Below are 22,111 nucleotides of genomic sequence, written 5' to 3' on the forward strand. Positions count from 1 at the left end.
GGAATCAGTTTGAAAATATATTTCTTTTATCTAAAAAATGTTAAAGCGATTCTTACATTATATCACTTTCAAATATAAAAAAGTTAATATTTCTACCAGTGCTGCTAAAATAGCTTCTCTACAACAAAATTTTAGATTCTACAACAAATCAGTTGTGATGCATCTGAAGTGGAGGTGGCAAGAGATCTGAGCAGTTAACATTCAGTGAGTCAAGTTATTATTATTTTTTTTATTGTTGGAAATGTGACTTTTTCAAGTTATCCCAGAAATAAAAATCTGTAACGTCTTAAATTAAATTTCCAAATGTTTAAGCAGTTTCTTCCACAACTAATCTTTATCCAATGAGGTCCATCTTACTGGTTAAATATGTTACCGATTACTACAAAGGAAAAATACACAGCATTTTGAACATAACCAAAATATTATTGCATTTAAGTAAAGGTACTCTGAGAAATTGGCTATGGATCAGAAGTGAATATTTTTTAGCTCTGTCACTTCTGAATGGGTTGGTTAGAAACCTCAACTCTGATTACATTTCCAAAATGGCAACTGCACTAAGCCTGCACAACATAAAAAATTCTTGCAATAGGGATAATATAGTTACCTATATTATCCCTATAGTTAACTATAGGGATATCATCTTGATGATGATATCAAGTGTTGCATTTCCCCATTTTTGAGAATTTTTGACATTTTGAGAAAGATTTGTGGCATTTAGTTGTGGTATAGTTAGTTGTACCAGTCTCTTTGGCTAACTGTTGAGTTTACTCTAACCTTAAATGGTCAAGAAGATGAAATGATCTTAGAGTATACTAAGTCTCAAACCTTAAACACCCTAAACTACAGAGGTGTATGGAATGTAGTTAAATTGAGAAAAGGAAATAGGCTGTTTAAAAACAAGAATTTGACTCTTTAAGTAAGACACAGATGGATGCTTTTAAGACTGACTAATCAGCCTTATGTGCAATCAAAAGAATAGCTGGGGGAAATATAGTACTTACTATCATCAACAGCCTCCCTAAAGACCTACAGCACATAGTCACTCCTTGCAAAACAGTGTATTGATTTCCCAGATAAAACTAACAACTTTAGTCCCAAACAAGTTCACCAGGTTGAACTTTAACCTGTTTTAACCAGTAAACCAAACAAATTCACAAAAAGAACATTCCAAGGAGTATCGATTTCAGGCAAAACAAAAAAAACTGAAACAATTTTGGCAATCCTATGCTGAGCACTTCCAAATAGAAAGCAAGGAAGCCCTGAAAAAAGCAGCAAGTGACAGACTACTGTAGCTTTTTGTGAGCAACAAACCTACTCAAAATTCCTCTCAGGAGGATGATAATTTCTCAAAGCACATGGTGGAATTGCTAGCAAAAAATAGCAATTCCACCATGTCAAGCAAAAAACAACCTACGCCTGACACACCCGAAAACAAAAGGAATGCAGAGACTTGAAACAGTTTCAGCTGTACACACAATCACTCCATCAATGATTACCCGGTGAAAGCCCCATAAGCCAATGAGGATGATAAAGTCTCCTTTAAACAGACACATACCAGTCATGCTGTTGGTTTACCAATGGCGGGACACACGAGTCTGTGTGGACGAGCGACAACGTTCCAACAACATCTTCACCTCTTTCTCAATAAAGAGAAGAGGCAAAACGATTCCACAAGATGCTGCCTCAAAGCCTAACCTACACATTGAGCCTCACGCCCACTGTGTTGCAATAAACTGAGGTCTATTTGAGCATGTGTCCACAGAGCAGGGCCTGCCCCCGACTAGCAGGAAACAGTATTAAAGTGCTCTAAAAAGTATTTACATCCTTACAGACTTTTACTGTTTCTGTGTTTAATCATTGTCAGATAACCTGAGTAAATATGAAATGCAGTTTTTTTTAATAATGATTCGATTTTATTACAGAAAACATCTGAAGTATTCTGGCTTTCTCCTTGTTAGATTTAGGGTAGCAGTTACTTTTTCAAATAACTTGTCACTCATGACCTGCGACAGACTGGCAACCTGTCCAGGGTGAATCCCGCCTCTCGCCCCGAACGTTAGCCGGAGATAGGCACCAGCACCTCTCCCGACCCCACTAAGGGACAAGGGTGTAAGAAAATGGATGGATGGATGGATGTCACTCATGACAGCTACAACTATTTGAAGTATTTTTATTAGCAATATGGTTATTGAATTTTTTATATAACTAAGCAAACAAGCAACAGTAGTACAGTTACCATAGGATTCACATTAAGCAATAGTCCCCCAAAATAAACAAATGTTAATTAAAAACAAAAATACAAATTCAACCAGAAAACACAAAAAAGAAACAAAAAAACCCAAAACTAAAGTTAGCAATAAGCATCATTTTCTAAATTAAAGATTATTATATTTCTTCAAAGCCTTCTCAAAATTTAAATAGCGGTTGATTCGTGATTTATCATTGTGGCATATTAAATTGGGAATTATTATAATACATTTTTAGATCATGCTAGTTGATGTAGCTACCCCCCCCCTAATAAATGGGGCCATTATTTAATAAGTGATTTTTCTTTTTCCTTTTTACTCAGGTTATCTTTGTCTAATCTTAAAATTCATCTACAAGAGACAAAAAAGAAAATAAAAAATACATAAATAAATAACAATAATGATGATAAAATAAAAAAGAAAACTGAAGAAATCAGTAAAGGCAAATACTTTCTTTACAGCACCTACATCAGAATGCACTAATGTACACATTATTAATGTGTCCTCTGTTGCACTAAATCTCACGAGAAATGTTTACTCAAAGGAGGACGCGTTAAAAAGATGACAGCGTTCCCAAGCAATCTGTGTTTACAGTGTGCAGCAATATATCGTTCAACGAACAAATCCCAACAGAGATGAGTCGCCTCTAAAATAATTTCCTCACTACACCAGTTCACCTAATGCGGAGCAGAGAGGCTCAACTTCAGTCTCATCAGCTGTTTCCAACATGGCACCCGCAGCAATATGTTGTGGCAGAGCAGGACATGAATTATTCTGATTGCATGCAAATCCCTTAAATAGAATCACAGATTGAGCTAGGCAGACATGCTTCATCCTGTCACACATTGTTAGTTAAATACATTTAATACCCTGATGCATTTCTGCATACTGTTACAATGCAAATACAGCGTGCTGGAGTAAGGCTGCCTAATAGGGAATTATAGTATTAGATTGGGTTGTGTGATTTTACAGAAGTCATTAAAAGAAACTAATTCATTTTCTAACAGCTGTGCTAGAAGATTGTTGCTAAACATGATTTCATCATGGTTTGAGTTGTTCATTATTTAACCTCTTTTAAAAGTTCAGCAAGTGTCTGGTTAAATCAGTAGGGCACATTTTACTAAACCTGTGCACTCCATTTGCTGTGACAAGCATTTTCTGTCCAGAAGAAATTATTTGACATACCATAATAATAAGTTACTGATGATGACGAATGTTTACATTTTTATATCCAAATGGACAGAAACACCAAAATCATAAAAATAAGAGCACATGAAATAACTGGATACATCTCTATCCATTCACACAGTAAGCTTGCCATTTCATTTTTAGCAAAGGCATCTCACGGTTTTAGATGCAATCTGTGACTGGAGCCCCTCCCAAACTTACTGCTGAACACTGACAACAAGCTGCCTAAAAGAAGGTCACATCAGCATTTCCCTTGGCCTAAAGAAAAACTAATTTGGTTGTCTGAAATTATTTTAAATGGGCTATAAACCAAACAAGTACCACCTATAGCAACACTGTTAAAACTATAGTTGGAACGCTTTAAAAGCTGCAAAACCCAAATAATTTATCAACTATCAGCTTAGTATACTCCCAGTATTACTCTATAAAAAGCAGAAACAGCGTAAAGATGCGATATCTTGTTTAATTAGCAGTTGAAAACCACTATACTGTAGAGTGCACGGAACACGAAAGCTGTAATCCCTCTTTCCTATTTTACTCGCATTAGTTAAACAAAAAAAGACATCTAAATGTAGAATTATTACATTATGAGACCATGGAAATTAAACATGACAATTAGAGCAATTCAAATATATGGCCACCCTAAATAATTTGTATTTCCCACAGAATCTGATCATAATTGTAGAAGTTATATGAGGAAGGTAAATACTAATTTTGTTATTGCACTTAATAACTAAATGCATGCCATAATTCCTTCCTTGTGACTAACACTCATTGCTTGTTCTGGAAGTCAACAGATTAACTGGTAAAAATAAATAAATAAAATAGTTCCTTCCATCTGTAAACAATGTCCATAGTTACAGACAAGAGCTTAAATACAGTATATAACCTATTTGTTTCAATGTATGTTTATTTTGAAAATATTTGCTATAAAACCATAAAAGCCTAGGAAAGTCTGTAAAACTTTTAAATTGATGTTTCTGCCTTTAGACAGGGAAAATGGTGTTTAGCAGGTAAAAAAAAACAAAACAAACTCCTCTCAATCCAGAGACTCCAGTTCTACATAAGAGCTGGATTTACTGGGAGAAGTAATGAAAACAATCCAAAACAAAGTTTTGAATAGGTCTGTTATTATTTCACCAGTGGGGCACACCCATGTGTAAAATACTGATTTATGCATAAGATAAAGGCTGGGAATGCAACACAGCTCTGGGACATTTTGGGGGAAGTCATGATAGTTATTTTATATAAGGATGCTAAAGCAATATTTCTTGAAAAAGAGATGCCTTTTCATCCATGATAATCTCTAGATAGAATATCTGTACAATTCCAGTTTTGTGACACCAAGTCCTGTTAGAGAGCTGCTTGGTGCACTGAGATAGCTATTTAAGACAATAGTGAAAAATGATCAAGATTGCGAGACTGAATTCTTTTGTGAAGAGACATGTCCTTCTGAACTTCTGTGAACTTGGAAAACAAGAGAAAGAGAACTCCTTGTTCTAGTGGGATCTCTTGACAATTGAAAAGCACAAATTTGCAGATATTCACTGCAAGCCCTAAATGTGACTTTATGATTCCAATGCTTAATTACATCTGGCACAGTGACAGTTAGATATTTGACATTAGACAAACAGCTTGCACATTCTAGGTGGTGTTCTTCATTGATGTACAATGTATCTGATACAGAAAACAAAACAAGCAAGAAAATGGAGGGCTCAAGATGTTCTGTCTGAAAACTAATTTTCCTTGGCACTGCCTCATCGATGCCCAGACCTTCAGGGTAGACAAGCTGGAGTTCTAGCTGTGCTGCTGTTCATTTATGGCAGCAGCTCATAAATACACTATGAAAACAATAAAAAAAATAAAAAAAAACAGTGGTGTGCAATTATCTTTCTGACACATCTGAATCACCAACTGTGTGGTGATGTTTAAATGTGCATGTGTAGGAAGAGTAATTATAATATTTCCATAGCTTTATAATTATAATTTTACAACATAAGATCAGGTTTGCTTATACTTTATCACACTTAATTAAATTGTTTTATAAATTAACTAAATGTGATGCTTAGTGACAACAGAATAAGCAGAAATCTCACATGTTCAAGCCTTTTCTAATTAGTGGTGCTTTTACAGAGATGTCTGAAATTACAGCTACTTAACCCAAGAGGAAAAAAAGACAATCTTCCTCGGTAATTTTCTGCCTTTGTTCTCTACCTTGACTTTTGCATTTTCATCATGCAAGTCCTTGAAATTTTCCAAGTAAAAAGTTGCTTGGACCTCAAATTACTGGAGTTCAAGAACAACCATTTTTATGCAAAGGAAAATGTTGATCTATTATTACACAACCTAGATGTCTAATAGCCCCACTTAATTTTTTGTAAAATGTTTATTTATCAGAAATATTCAACAGTTGGATGAGGGATAAGCCTTTGAAAGACCTATGTGCTGCCAAAACAWWTTAATAAAAGTGCAAGAGGAAAGCTAGCCACAAATAGTTCTGAAGATTTATAACCCCCATTCTGAACAGAGACAGAGAAAAACAACATTAACTCCATTACATGACTCAATGGTGAAGTTAAGTTAAATGCATATTCAATAATTAAATATACATTTAACATTAGTAGAAAGGGTTCTAAAGTGTCAGAACCTCTGCAGAAATACAAGTTGGTTCAAAGAAAGTAAGTAGTACCATCAACTAAATACACAGCTTTATTTATGACAAATATAATTCTTGATTATGTTGACCTAGTTCCCGTTGATTTTTATTATAATTCTCACGCAAAGTGTGATTATTATTGATTAATCTTAAACTGATAATGCAAAGAAATACAAAATCCCCAGATTCTTCTTTTAATTTGTGAAAGATATCCTTAAAAGAGCTTCAGACTGATCCTTGATAGATTGTGAAACTGATTATGAGACTGATTATTCAAGGCGAGAGAAGCACATAGAGGATGTGAGCTTTACTGTATATTGAGGTTTTTGCAGTGATGTGAATGAACACTATGAGGTGGTGAAGAACGTCTTAGGGAATCTGATCGCACGTACAACAATGGCAAAAATAAAAAGTCTTTTGGTCAATTAGATCTTTGCAAGACATAGGTTCCTATTGTACCTGTGCAGAGTTATTTAACAGATTTTTTTTCTACATGGACTAAACCAAATGGTGACAGAAAACTAGTTCTCCAACATTGATTTCTCAGCTTTAGATACAGTACAAGTCTTGATACAATACAGCCCACATTCACATCTTAACATTACAGCAAAATGTAAAGCTTAATAGAAGTCTATAAAATGTCACTTTAAATGCCACGGATTTGAACTGCATTCATTTGCTCATTTTCAAAGTCAAGAAATCCACTTTCTGAGGTAATTTGACTTTGTTGCACTCATCTAAATGCCTTGACATTTAAAAAGGGAATCTGTTATGCAAACAGGTGAGGCATGTAAATCCTGCACATTGTTTAGTATTCAGCTGTGGACTAGATAATTAGCACAAGGTGTGTGGTCACTGGAATGACATGGGGATATGCCATCATGTTCTGACTAGGATTGCCATAATCATCAACATTTAGATAATATTTATTCAAATGATACTCAGTGGCAAGAAAATCAATGCAAACTGACCAATTTTCCGTCTTCAGATAGAGGTAACAGAGACTCAGCCTCATGCTTATCTGCAGTGATTCACCTGAACCTTCATGATTGAGAAAAAAAAAACTGAGTTGCAGCTGGAAGTTTGAAACTAAAATGGAAAGAACATCCAAAGAAAAGCATTTACAATTCACCTTTGGCCAAAAAGGTAAAGATACAAGTGTGGTTTGAAGGTGTTTTGTTTATGAGACAGAATGAAGAAAAAGCTAAAGGATTTCAGATGCTAGCTGAGCTAATGTTATAACCAAAACTATGATGTTTAACAGCACTTTAAAAAGATCAATGACATTCTTGTATTTATAATACTAAAATTGTAAGCAGCCTATGCTATTGGGACACTGTTCTACTGTGGGTACAAATTAGATGAATATCCCTCAGCATACATCTCTATCCCTGACCAAACAGCGAAGTGATGAAATGACTAGCAAGCCCCCCATTTACAAATCTAGTTAACCGTAAATGAGGGCTACATTACATTGCCTACTACATATGATAATAAAAGCAAAGAAAAAAATTTAATTCTGACTGCATCTGGTAATATTTACTGCTAGAAACAACTCTTTCTTCAAAAAAGGTTGTTGAAAGTGATATCTAGTACCGAGTAATTTTCTTAGGTTCGGTAGGGAGTGTGATATTTTTGTATTGTGACAGCCCTGTCTCTCAAACACCAACACCACCAAATTTACACAAAGAAATCTAGAAGGACAGACAAAACCAAGCACTAAAAAGAAAAAGTCAAGTACTTTAAGTCAAATGTCTAAAAATAAATTGACTATAAATTTCCTTTGATTATCTTCAAAACTGAAAGTACACATACAATGCTGGTTCCATTCATACTGCCAGTTTTATTAATGCTTAATTGTAAATAAGATTAAAATAGTTGTTTAGTCATATAATTCAGGAAGCTGTTTCTTAGAACCTTAAAATCAACTTGGTATTGAAGTAATATGATTTTTGTTGCATCTGTACGCTAAGTCTAAAGGACAACAAGATAAAAAAAATAAAAAAATATCTTTCAGCTCTGTCTTTCCTCCTTAAAAAGTGTTTCACCCTCTTCCCTTAACTACTAGTAAATAGATACATTTTTCCTGGGGTGATAATGTGAGGAGAACTTTACATTCAGCAAGGTCAACTGTTAGCTGCTGAGGTAACTCTGACTGAATTGTTTCAACAGTTAGCTCTTTGCTAAGGAAGGAACTCTGTCCTTCTACTGACCACATCAACAGAGACGAATGTACATGTTACAGACTCAGCAAGTCAGATCAATGGGTGGCTGTTTTACTGGACAAAATTCTATTGTGCCTCTAATCTCTAAAAATGCTGACATTCTCTGTGCTCTGTATTATCTTCAGCTATCAGGAACCCAACCACAGCATGAAATCTGGGACTCTTCCCGTCTACATATCCAGTTAGATCAACATTTAGCCACCAGCCACGCATGTTAAGGCTTATTCACACGTATGCCAAAGCAAGTCTAACTGTGACATATTGATGATTTATGGCTGTATAATTTATTTGAGTAAATTTGGTATTTTTTTTCCAGATACAATCAGAAAACGTTCTAAAAACATGATCATTGCTTGGAACCATTTTAATTAATATCACATTGCCAAATCTAAAGTTCAGCTTTTTAATACTTAAGAAAGAATGTGTTCACATGATGGCAGATGAATATAACTATGGAAATCCCCCACTTTACTACATGTGGTTTTTGCTCGGCGGAGACAAGATGAATGCTTTCAAACCAAGCCATAATGTGGAATGGAAAGAACCTGATGTTTGTTGGATTTCTTGACAAAGTGATTTATATCACTGATGAACGTACGTGTTCACTGGGTTGATTGCTTCTGCTACTGTTCTGTGATCAGTCATCTTCATCCCACAAAAGCTATATACCAAAGTTGCTCAGGCAACTTCTTAGACAAGACAGATCCACACAAATATCACTCAGACATGTCTTCATTATTCTGCAAACTATAAAGCAAATGTCCTTTTGCCGTTGCTGCTATGCAGAGTTTTTCATGCTTTTTGTTCATCAATATGAAACTCGATAAGATAATTACATCAATTTTTTAATTTTTATTTATTATACAGATTCATTTCATACGTAGATATTTTTTAAGGATCTATATATGTAAATGTTACAGCTATTGAAAACCTAAAACCTAGTTTTTGTTATGGCCAACACAATCATAAGGACAACTGTTGACTTGACAGTTGTCCAGCCAACACCATCGACCAGAAAGGTAAGCCTAAAAAGGTCATTGCAAAAGGAGCTAGATGTTCACACTGTATTGGATCCAAGCTTATTATCTGAAGGTTGAGTGGAAGGAAAAACTGTGATAGAAAAAGGTTAAAAAGTAACAAAAATAACCACAGCCTTGATGGGGGAAAAAAAACCATTCAAGAGTCAGGGGGAGATTAATGAGGACTACAGCTGGAGTCAGTGTTTCAAATGCACACACAAAGATCTATCCAGAACATTGTCTCATTCATTGTGTAAAGCCAAGCAGAAAAAATTACTGGGCTGTTGCTTAGTGCTCCAAAGTCCTCTTCAGATGAATGCAAATTTTGCATTTCATTTAGAAATCAAAATCCTGAAGTTTAGACAAAGAGTGAAAAAGCACATAATCCAAGTTGCTTGAGGTCCATTATGAAGTGTCAAGAGTAATTCATAATTTGGAGAGCAAAATCATATGATGGTGTTAATCCAATGTGTTTTATTAGGTCCAAGGGCAGCGCAGCAGTCGACATGCAAATTTTAGACCACTTTCTGTCTCCTTCTGCTGACGAGCTTGATGGAGATGCTGATTTTATTTTCCAGTAGGACTTGCCACCCGTCCACCCTGCCAAAGGTACTGAAAGCCACTTCAATGACCATGATGTTACTGTGTTTATTATTCTGTATTGCAAGGGGAAGATGTGGGTCAACAAACCCAACAATGCACACAAGCTAATGGCTGTTATTAGCAACTTGGGTTTCCCTAGTGCTCCAGCAGTCACACAATCCGATCATAGGATGCAATAGTTCATAAAGGCTGACATTTCTATATCCAAATTATTATTTTAATTCCTTTTCTTACTTTAAAATTGATAAACTTTACTACTTTAAACTGGTAAACTGAAGTTAGGATTTTCATGAGCCACTATCAGCAAAATGAAATGACAAATTAAATACATCACTCTATGAGTATAAAGATTTTTCTCTCTTCAACCAAAAGATTATATTTTTATTTACTTAAGTGTGCTTGTACATTATGTCTGCATGGTGTGTCCATTGGTGAAACACTAATTGAACAAAAGATGCAGTAAAAACTTGAATTTTTAGGGATTAGAACCGACTGAGTTGCACACAATGGACACTGAATTTGTCTTGACGAGTTGGAAGGGTGGAGAGGGTGTTTGGGGGGCTCTTTAGCACAGACACAAAGAAAGCTCACCACTTTGTTTCCAAGCTTACAGCCTATGAAGTAGGGGACTGGAAAAATACTCTCTCTTTCCAAAAAATTGGTGGGGAATAGTGTGGGAGGGGGCTTCTTTTTGACTGTAGCTTAAAAAAAGGAAATCTGACACGCAATGTGGGGGTAAAGGATTAAGCCTTGATGTTAGCCAGAATTTAGGGGGTGAAAAAGCATAAGGAGAACAGACCTGCCAAAGACTACCAAGCTATTCAGCTCTTGTCAGTTTCCATTAAAAAGAACTCACCATGAAGTCTGGGTCAAATAATCACACCACCGACCTTTGCTATGGTTGCGGTTTTGTCTGCTGCAGGATGGGGTTGTTTCTTCTATATAAAGAATGCCTTCCCCAAACACATAATAGTGCTAGCACACATGTGAGGCAATTCACGTTGCTCTTTAAACAAATCACACTTTTCACTAAGAAGAACACTGAACATGAGGTACCATGATGAAATAATTTGATTGAGTTGTACAAGAAGTCCTCTGAAAATTAAAAATGAACATCCAATGGGCCAAATAAAGTCTTGTGCTTTAGGTATAAGCTAAAAACTGCAAAGCAACAACAAAAGATAGTGGAAAAGTCTGGCTCTGTCTTGCTCCTTCGATTCCAAAGAAAACCACCCCTGATGGTTGTCAGCTGTGAAGCTGTGTGTAAGCAGTGCAGTAATGTGAATCACGAGGGGAGGGTTTCACTGAGTATCTGTGCTTAGGTCTGACGGTGTGAGAAAAAGGGAGGATGACTGCAAGAGACAGCGAAGCATCTGAACTTCTAGTGTTCCAGTATAAAACTCACTTACACAATGGCATGCAGATAACCCGTCCACTTCTGCATGATGAAAGCTGAAACTTAAGAATGCTTCTTTTCAGAGGCAGGGGGAGACAAGGACTACAATCATTACCAAAATGTGTAGGCTTCATTACCCAAAAACAATTAGATGATAATGTTTTTCAAACCATTTAAAGCCTTAGAAGTGGGTCTGCAATGATATTCCAGATGTTTCAATAAACTGTTCAATCTTCATTTATTAGGCTTACTTTCACCATTTGTTGAAAGAACAAACAAGCAAGAAACCGCCTCTTTTAATGAGCTTATATTTCCAATTTGGCTTTAGAAGGAAGGCATGCCCACAGCTCCAATACCTTCTTTTTAATTTAAAAAATATATGTCAATAGAAAAGCAGTTGTTAAAAGCTCTGAAGTAAAAATATGTGATTGACAAAAAAAGGAGAAGCACAAAAAACAAAAAAACAGGGAAAACCAGCGGAAGCTCAAAACAAGGGAAAAATCATGTGGGAATATTTATGGCAATTAGAAAATGACATTTTTGTTTTCCCTTATGATTGCTTTTATGCAAATTAAGCATCACTAATGACTATGCAAAGTTACTGCACTCAGCTCAAATAATGGTACCATATTTTTGTGGGAAGTTGTCATTAAATAAGTGAATGTCAATTCTGAAAATAAATTGTTTTAAGGGTGGTTTTACTTTAGCAGAAAACCCCAAGAACATCCTATAAACCAGGATTTATGTATGGCGTAAGCTACAAAATGAAGTAAAGACTCACTAGTGCATTTTGTGCTGCATTAGACGTTGCCCTATATTACAAACTAAATCAAATCCATTCCATTTCGAATTTGGGTGGAAAAAGGGACTTGACATGTGTTTGTAAAGTCCCTTATTTATTTACACAAATAAATAAAGTAGTAATGGAATAGTTGCATGCATTAAAATAGCACACTGCCACCCCTCTCCCACCTGTTGCTGCTGTTCAGTTGGTTGATTGAAAGCCTCACTTTTCCTCCACTTACAAGAAAAATATGAAATATTTTTGTTAATGGTTAATAATACTCATTCTTTAAAACAATACCTTCAGTTTCTTTTTCTTCCTTTCATTAATGTAATGTATCACACCATGTATTTTCTACTTTGATATTAAATTTAAAATATATATATTTCTGTTTATGAAAAATACAAAGAATGTGTCATCCCAATGCCTCAACCTCTCTCTCTCTCTCTGACCTTCATGATCTTGCTCACTAAGCTCTATATCAGTCATGGGAAATGAAGAAGATGCAAGTGGCAATACTGTAAAGGAAAGTTTTCATGCATTGACTTGAATTAATTTAGTCTACCAAACACTGTACCCAAATAGTGCTTTGACCTTTTGCAAATATTCCTATTGGGATCACAAATGCCATTGGACATATTTTGCACATAGCAACATTTGCTGAAAATTTCAATGCATCAAAAACACCTAACCTTAAAAACAAAAAAGGGTCATAATATGTCAATTTTGTTCAAATGTTCCCTTCTTTGCCTTTAAAACTATGTGATGTCATTGTAAACTGAGACCAATAATCACTTTACCTGTTATCCCTATGTGTGCAGTGTTACAATTAGGATAAAGTCTAGAGTCCACTGAATTAATTAAGCAGCAACAGAAAATTCCCATGAATCTGACATCCTTTACCAATAATGTAATCCTTGGGTGAGTGGCATGAGATTTGAGACAATTACCCAATTAGTACCGTTGTAAGCATGCTGCACGTAAAAACATTAGCTTAGATAATTAGAGTTTTTCTTAAGCAGTCACGGTGGCAACGAAGTCCATTATCTTAAAGGTCGGTTTTCTGCACAATACACAGCAATGGGAACTTGAAGAAACGCCCCTGGGTTTAAAAAAAAAATGCAGATTAGGGTAATTAAATATGGCGTAGTTTGAACGTAGCGAGTAAAACGTGGGAGTTAAAAAAAGGTAAAATCAATCTAGTGGGGGCAGGAGAAATTAGGATCTCCGCCTCTCTGCAAACTCGCATTCCAGAGATTCCCACACTCCTAAAACTCACCTGCCTTTTACTTTACCGCTTACAACGCAAGGTTACAGTGGCATATTCCCCAAATGCAGTGAGTTCTTTTTAAGAAAAAAACTGGTGCAGAAACTGTTTCTTTGCGCTATCCGGCTAAGTTTTCCCAGCAACGGTTAGGGACGACATAAAGAAACAGCGCGAGGACTCTCCCTGAAAGGTGAGCGCGGTCTGCGAGGAAAAGGTCCAAAGAAGAAGATTAGCGGAGAATTGGATTGTTTCCCGCTGAGAAGAAGCTTTAAAATAGCTTATCTTCTCTTTCACTCGCACATAAAGCGCTCCCTCTTGGTTTTCTCCGAAAAACGAGACTTTCAGAGTTGAACCAGCTGCCCGTTCCCTCCTGCTTCTTCTCCGCGAGAAGCAGAGATGCTCTACTCTCCTAAATTACTMTGCAGTTGGAAATGCCATGAAAAACAAACAAGAAAATAACAATTCACATACCTTGGAGGACAGTTGCTGCGCTGGGCTGAGCTGTGGCTCGGACCTACGTGGAAATGCGTAACTTCATCTGTAAAGTCCAGTTTACTCCCATGCATGTGGAAGAACGAAACTCGTGTCCATACTGGAGGGGAAGAAGAGACAACCCCTTCCCTGCTTCTAGCAGCAGTCCCAGGCAGAGCGAACTGACATGACGTAACTGGGAATGTGGGAAACCAAAGTGCACTCCTGATTGGTTGTGGCATGATAAGTAGGCGTTTCCGAGGAGGTACGTATGCTTGAAATGACCAGTTAGAGCAGAGATGACAGTTACCGTGGTTACTGTGGTTTGTCAACCTATACACTAAAGAGAGGAAAACTAGGTAAGTTAGATGGTTTAGTAAGTAAATAGAAGTAGATTTTTCTGGCATGACATCGAATATTTATAAGACCTATGTAAAAGTAACCCATTACAATTAATTGAGGTCTAATTTGTTTGATTTTAGAAGTTGACGTTCGCTGCTCATCCTTTTTCTAATAACTTCCAGGCTTATTTGTATTTTGATGCGATATGGACATCTGTCCAGACGAGAAGTGTTTATCCTGTAGTAGCTTTTTTTTTTTTAGGATTGTCGATTATTAAAAAACAAACTTCCCATACAACAGAAATTTGATTTATTATTATCCACAAATTGCAGATATCAAAATATCATAACCCCATCTATTAAAGAGTTTATGTGGCTAACATCTCAACATATGGTGTGTTTTCTACATTATGGACACTGTTGTTTATAAAATACAATCATATTCAGTAAATTAAGATGATATTGAAAACTTAATTTCAATAATCCAATTTATTAAGTGAAACACATTATATCCATTAATTACTCACAGATTGATGTTTTCGAATCTATTTCTGTTAATAAGATTTTGATCTTAGGTAATAAAAATATGACATTTAAAATTACAATTGTACATCAGACTAATAAAATATACATATAAAGAGCAGCATCTTTGGGGTCACCCAATCTCCGTATTTTAACAGGAAATGCATGCTTTGGTCAAATTAGACTAAGATTAAGCTTTTTGGCTTCACTTTATGGTCTCATGCCCACTCTTAAGTATAATGGAGGATCTGAGATACTGTAGGCTTGTTTCTCTTTTAAAAGACATGGAAGTGATATGCATCTTGTTGGAGTGCATAGTACCACAAACCTTTTGAAAAAAAGAGCAAATAATCAGAAATAATCAAATAATCTACTTTATGAAAATGTTCACACTGAATAATGCTCCTCTTTAAAGATAGGCTTTACCTCCTTTGATGTCAAATAACACTACTGCAATAAAAAATATATATTGACCTTTTACACACCACACCAATAATCATAGAGGTTGCTTTAAATTTGTTGAAAACAAAAATGAAAATGCATTCTGGAGACCCTTACAATCACAATGATAATCCAGAATTATATTTTACTCATTAAAAATTCTGTGTAATATTTTGTTGATGCAACTTTGTGTTTGATTATTTTAAAAACTGGCATTGTTTTGATATATTTACAGTGAACTTTGTTGTTTGCAGTCTTCACAACTCTGCATTTGTTGTGATGCAGAGTTGCAGTAATTTGACTTAATCATTCTGTTCCTGATTCTCCATATAAGCACTTTCCTCAGAGATTTTGTAAAACAAGATATAGCCTGATTTATTTGTTTTTGCCTGTGTATCAGTAGAGCAATGTACCTATTTTGTCTTTATGATTTTTTTTTAATTCAACAATCTTTTTTTTATTTGTAAAGGAATCTAATTAAATATGGACCAAATAAGTGGAGGGAATCTACCCAGATTCATAACAAGCTACAGGGCACAAGAAGCAGGTGAGTAACTGAGAATTGGCTCGAGATTGCCGACTACTGATAAAGTGGCCTACTGAACTTTTGCATATCTCTGACTCACTAAACCCGCTAAAAGCCCCAGGTGCTGTCATGTTTTTGATGTTTTTGTCAGAGGCTACGTTGCTTTGTGTTCCTTCACCTTCCTCCCAGAGTAGCAGGTGAAGCACTTAGAAAAATATGTCTGACAGCTTGAGTTTACTGTCTGCTAAACCCACTCTGTGCGGTAATTTCTGAAATATACATATTATAGTTTGCAATCGATGGAGTCCCTCTGTCTGCCCCTGTATTATTTTCTTAGTTGGTTTCACTTCAGACAATAACTGATGAGATTTTCAAGAGTTTCAAAGATTCCAATTCAGCCATATCATTTGCTTTCATCCATGCAGAAAAACTGACACTGCGAATGAAAAACGGTGTTGGCAGCCCCATGTACAAACTGGCTGAATATGAAACGCTGCAAGCCTTTGTTGATGCCAGACGTCGGGAGTACCATCTCATTGGACAAAAGGTAGATTTTGGTAATCAGGATCATCCATGCCCTAAAACAATGCAGTATGAAATTAATTCCTAGTACATTTGTTAACGCTGTGATTTAGCAGCAGATGAGGAGGAAATTGCTGTAAAGACACTCTGTACCCTTACCAGAGCACAAGCTGACAAAAACCTGAGTTTGACGAGTGATTATAACACTTGATATGCTATTTGATATACATATCAAAATAGCATAGTTTGACTACATGAATCAAACACTTACAAAGTACTGTTTTTCACTTTCACTCCGTCCAGAAATATGAATGGGTGTATTAATAATACTGTAGTGGAGAATAAAATTTTTGCAAATGTTTATTTAATTCTTTGTTGTTTCAAAGGAAACCATTTTAAGTTCTTAGTTGTATGACTAAGCAGAGCAGTTATTGTGACGCCAGTGGTGATTAAGGTGTTAGGCCTATGTTGTTTTAATTGGTGAGCTGTCAGAAGTCTTTTTGCATCATGCCTTTGACTTGTTCCAATGCGGCTTTCTGCACATTAAAGATAAGACGGCCTATGTATTCACATTCAGTCACACAGCTGAAGGGAAACCCTTTTCAGCATCTCTCTCGGTGACAACATGGAAGGTAAATGAATGATTCTGAGTTGCTACAGGGTTGAAATATGTTTTGCATTGTGGGTAATTCAAACTGTGTTTAAAAACAAAAATATTTTCAGTAAAATACACTGTAAACCTTTGGGGTGATGTCTGTTGTGCACCAAGGTTAGGTTAAAAGAAATAGAACAAAAGCATTTTTTAAAGCAGCAACTAAAAAGACAAAATGTATTTATCTGTTTACTTATAACACAGTTATAATAGAAAGACAATGATATTCAGGAACAGTTATCTAATCCTATCAATATTTCCTATTCAATAAAGCAAACTAATAATATCTCACCACTAAGATGTAAACAGAATGGTTGACAAGTGGCCAAGGTGCCCAGAAGGGCATCTCCATGCCTCAATACCTGATTATTTGAACAAAACATAGGAGGAACTAGCAAACAATTCACTGGGTTGAAAGAGTGGAGCATCCATGGTGTTTTTCTTATCCAAGATCCATTAATTATGGAAAGGATCAGTAGGGAATCCCGGACTCTCCATCTTATTTTGAGGGAATTCCAAGGTGTTTCCAGCCCATAAAGGATATATTGTAAATAACCACTCCAGCAGGTTCTGGTCCTGCCCCCAGGGGGATCCAACATTACTTGCTGCAGATATGCAGTTTTCCCCAAGTGGGCATAGAAAATAGTTGGATGGATGAACTAACAGGGAAAGACAGTCAATCTGGCTCTCACAATCTATTTCCTTGTTGTATTTAAGATTCAGCAGAATTTGAGCATCAATCACTGGTAAATTTTTCAAATGTAGCAATGGAAAGCAATGTGTGTTCCTTTGTGATTGTTATGGCTATTGCTTAATATCTACCAAACCGAATATTTTGTTTTAGAACAAAAATAAAATACTCACAGAACTATCTTTTGTTTTATTGGTAACATGTTTTTCCTTTTCCCCAAAGTTTAAGTGTCCCTTGTAAAAAGGTCCTCTGTTGGGAAGGTCATGGATTTAAACAGTACAGCCTGATACTGAGGATAGAAAGCTTTGGATATACACAKTAATTCCACGGCTCAGTATTAAGAGGACTTTCAGGAGTACTATGAATCTGTTACAAGCTGTGGACTGCCATATTGTTGTTGACTCAACTCATGACAGAAAAAATAAAATTACCAGATAATTTTATACACTAAATTAAGGCCCATTCTGATGGATTGTTTTATTTTGGTGAGATGAGATTCTTAGATTGACACCCCATTAAATATTCTCTTCTTCACTAAGAAATGTTCACATATCGATGTCTAATCAGATTTTGTTTTTCATATTAGTGAACGAAAGTTATTTAAATGCGTTTAAATAAGAACACACACATTTTTACTTCTGAAAACTGTATTAACAAAAATAGAATGCGTTTTGTAGCTGAACAAAAGGTTAGAATATCTTACTACCTAAAATGAATAGCTGATGTTATCCTCCTTAGCTGATTCTCTAGTAGCCATCTGTCAATATCTGACATCCTTCCTAGGAGAGATTTCCCCACTTACCACTTTCAGCTATGTGTTTGGCGCTTCTTACAGGGTATTTCAAATCATCCAACAGTATCTTTAAAAGACAAACATCTAATCTTTGATCCAGCCTAGGACTTTCAATTTCAAGACTTTCTGTCTATCCTTTGTAGATTTACTAGTATTTAGAGGTGGTTATCATGTTGCACAGTGTGACAAAGTGGTTCAGTTTGTGTTCACCACTTGTCCCTTATTCTTTCTCATTCACTTATTTTTTATATTTGGTTATAATAATTAATTCAAACATTGCCATTTTGCTTCACTTACTATCCCGGGTTTGTTTGTGTTAGCATTATGTTGCAGGATCTATCTGTTTAGGTTAAAGTTATTATTTCTGGATTATGGRTTGAATTTGTTTCAAGGTGTATTTACTTTTCTTTGTACTCACCATCATTTGTCCTTGTGGATCTGCAGGAGTATGGGAGGGGCTGGCCCAGTACTTCCTGGTTAAATGGCTGGATGATGTTAGTGATTACCTTATTGGGTTTTACCAATTAGAGGGGTTTTTTTGTGTATTGCTTGTTTGTTTTCCTTTAAAAATAACCTTTTGAGTTATCTTGTATTATGTAATTTATTTTGCAGATAACTTCATTATGTTGGAGTTTGTAAATTGATTTGTAGTTTTTGTGTTTCTCTGTTTAAATGTTTGTTTGACCTGTTCCTTGGTGGCTGTGTCCAATCAAGCACAGGTGTGGTGCCAATTTTGTATAAAAACAGTGAGCTTTTGGATGCTGGAAGAGAAGTCTGAGTAAAGACTGAATAAAAAAAAAAAAGTAATTGGAAGAAACTGAAGCGGTGGCTGGTCCTGATTTTCTGCTCACCTCTGATCCTTGAGCCTAAACTACCTTACACACAGTCCAATTCTTCAAGCACCCTCTGATACTAGAAGTTATGGTAGATTTTATGATGGTCATGTMCTGCTGCAGCAAAAGCAATCCCAACCATGATACTTTTAGTTAGATTTCGGAATATTTCCTTGATATGCTTYTYAGAAGTTCTGCTSTTTGTCTGCATTCTCTGCTGCCTTCATGTTTTTCTCAGAGAGGAAAGCTTTCCACAGTGCCCACCTCTCATGACAAGCTAAACTTGTGTACCATAGTCTATTTCTGGTTGCACAGGCACACACGTGTATATTAACAGTAGCAAGATCCCGCTCATGATGACAGTTTGGGATTTTTGAAAACTTTTTAGCATCTTGCAGTCTGCTTTCAGAGTGAACTTGTTTGCGGTCAGACATTTTGAAAATGTAGTTAGGATTATACTAGAAACTTGTCTATGCTTGGAAAAGTGTGTGTGAACCATTTTTGCTTTATTCTAACATGAATGTTAGATTAAGGATAGATGTTCAGCTAAACATGTTCACATTTCTTATGTATAAACARCAGCCRCCTTCCAACACACAAACGGGCCATAAATTAGCACCAAAATCCTTTAGACGTCCTGTTTGTGACTAACACACTKTACCAATGTATKTGAYGCTGTATGTGAGATTTTGTTTAGTACAATTAAATGAATCACTGGTCTGTGCATAAAAACAAAAATAAAATAAAGAATGTCCGCCCTAACAGTTCTCTGAAGGACGGGCCGCGATRAAAAAGCAAAAGAAATGTTACCAATTTAAGAGTGTTGCGTCTTTCTGCCTCTCCTAATAACATGCTCCATGCGTATCATGCATGTGTCTCCTTGATTATTTGAATTTTCCACTGTTTATTTGGRGGTTTCAGCTGATTTACCTCAGCTTGTGAGACTCACACATTCAATTACGCTAATCAAGACAACAGTAAAATGTCTCCAGAAAAAATTGTCCTTGTACTTTGATATAAAAGGCTTACATTTTCTTATTAAAACGTCACCTGTCTCACAGCTCTGTGTGTAATGCCATTAATTCTAAATGTTCATTTTTGAACTCGGTTTCAAAAACTTTATGAATTCAAGGGTCAAATAAGTGTTTTTTTKGGGGCGGGGGGTTTCCCTCCAGGTTATAAGTTATAGACATTTAAAAGCAAGAATCCYCTTTAAGGACTCTCTTTCCTTCTTGTGGAATAAACCTTGTTTTATAGGTTCAGAAGACGTGCTGTGCAGCCAAGGCAACCAAGGAGAGCTCCTTATTACGACAGCACCGGCAGGTGTGGAGCAGAGAATGCCCCAGGCTGCAAAAAGCTGAGTAAGTACCCACTATAACTGCTTGTCATTATCTGCTGCAGTTTTCTGAATCAGCTTCTCGCACAAAGAAACCATTCTGCTTAAGCTCCTATTGCACCCGCATAGAAATCTGCATGACAAAGATGGGGGGGGTTGTTTAAAAAAAGAGGGAACCAAGTCAGATCGAAGAAGAAAAATATGTCCATGGGGGCAAAGAGGTAGAGAGGCTTAAGTTGATTTCCTGATGKAGTTTTAAGGGTTGAATTGAGGTAGTGGAGTGACCAGGAGAAGTGGGAGGTAATAGTTGTGTCATCTCATGGGAAACTTTGTCTGCCCTTCTCTGTATGGGCYGTGGGTGATCAGGATCTAGAAGTGTCCTGCCTTGTGAAGTGAGAAGGGCAGTGTTAGCTCTGGGGTGCAGCTTGTTTGGCTGTGTGRTGACTGTGTCTGAGCCAACCAAGGTTAATGATATCCACAACTATGAGCCTCAGTAATGAGCCATCTAGATATGCCACTTCTTGCATCCCTYCACACACACACACAGAATACCTTGTGAAAGCTACATTGTCACATTGAACACTGGTAAATAAATCGCTATGGTTACCATGACCATTTTCCACACAGTCATAACACCCCTAAGGCCAGCTGCTAAAAAGCCAGCATTCGTGGGTAATTTCCACCACAGGCCGTTTAAGTTCAATTCGTACCAGAGCTACAAGACACCCTGTCTGAAAAACCTTCAGTGAAAGTCCATTATTCTTGTGTGATGGATGTTTCTAACTCCTCATCTCTCCACAAACCCTGTCATAAGCAGGAGCGCGGAACATTTCGGAAAATTCAACACATTTTTTTTTTAGAATTTCTTATTATGCCAACAGAAACAATTACCAAACCACAAATTAAATCTGTATAAAAATTTGTGCGTTCTTTCTGGCATCCAAGCAAAGAGTCTTTTTCCCACTTGCCCTATCTTCGTAATATATTCCAGGATCTTTGCAGTTTGATTGCTCACAATTAACAAAAAGGACATAAATTAAAAAGGAGAAACCAATTTTAATCTTGCCCTATGTTGAATTGAAATCCTGGTGTCATATAGACAGCGATACATGCTTTATAAAAGGTGCCCATCGATGGATCTATCCATGGCAGCTTAACGGTACTGCTCTCTGCCAATTGCCAGCTGACCTTTACCTGGCTAAACACCCAAGGGTGTGGGAACGCTATGTAGCTCGTAAATCATTCTGTGCTGGATTCACTTGACATTTTTGAGGTTGTTCTATCATTTATTTGAGAGAAAAGAAATTAATGTTCATTTCGGGTGTTTTACCCGTTTTATCACAGTGTCTTTGTAAAACCTCATGGTTTATATTTGTAGATGCCATGAGATTTTTTTTCTTGTCCTACATTTTGAACTGAGTGTCTTTAGTGGATATGAACTGACTTTTTTCTCTCACTTCTGCAAAACAGGGAGCAGGCAGAGGACGATATCCGTGACTTTTTTAATGAGATCAAGCCAAGTGATATAACAGACACTGCCGTCTTCTTACTTCAGAAATACAGTAAGTCACATTAACTATCCTTCTCTGTATGTAAAAA

General features: G+C 36.3%; 2 protein-coding genes across 6 annotated transcripts in view; one reads left to right on the forward strand and one right to left on the reverse strand.

Moving 5' to 3' along the window:
- The window catches only part of pkp4 (plakophilin 4), an 85,172-nt gene extending 71,162 nt beyond the window's left edge, over positions 1–14,010 (reverse strand). For 3 of the 5 annotated variants that reach the window (XM_008404001.2, XM_008404000.2, XM_008403996.2), the window contains exon 1: positions 1,556–1,577. In XM_008404001.2, coding sequence (XP_008402223.1) covers positions 1,556–1,562 — 7 coding nt within the window. In that variant the 5' untranslated portion in view covers positions 1,563–1,577. Of the gene's footprint in view, positions 1–1,555; positions 1,578–13,855 lie in introns of those variants that run through there. The other 2 variants (XM_008403998.2, XM_008403997.2) reach the window with 2 other exon arrangements.
- A 28-nt stretch (positions 14,011–14,038) lies between these two features.
- Positions 14,039–22,088, forward strand: LOC108166997 (coiled-coil domain-containing protein 148-like). The gene is made up of 5 exons (XM_017309271.1): positions 14,039–14,120; positions 15,629–15,706; positions 16,111–16,232; positions 20,434–20,537; positions 21,983–22,088. Exons 2-5 carry the CDS (start codon positions 15,643–15,645, stop codon positions 22,086–22,088), a joined length of 396 nt encoding a protein of 131 aa, XP_017164760.1. The 5' UTR covers positions 14,039–14,120; positions 15,629–15,642.
- Positions 22,089–22,111: the final 23 nt, after the last annotated feature.

This window comes from Poecilia reticulata, linkage group LG2 (assembly GCF_000633615.1).
Source record: "Poecilia reticulata strain Guanapo linkage group LG2, Guppy_female_1.0+MT, whole genome shotgun sequence".
In the NCBI taxonomy this organism is placed as follows: Eukaryota; Metazoa; Chordata; class Actinopteri; order Cyprinodontiformes; family Poeciliidae; genus Poecilia; species Poecilia reticulata.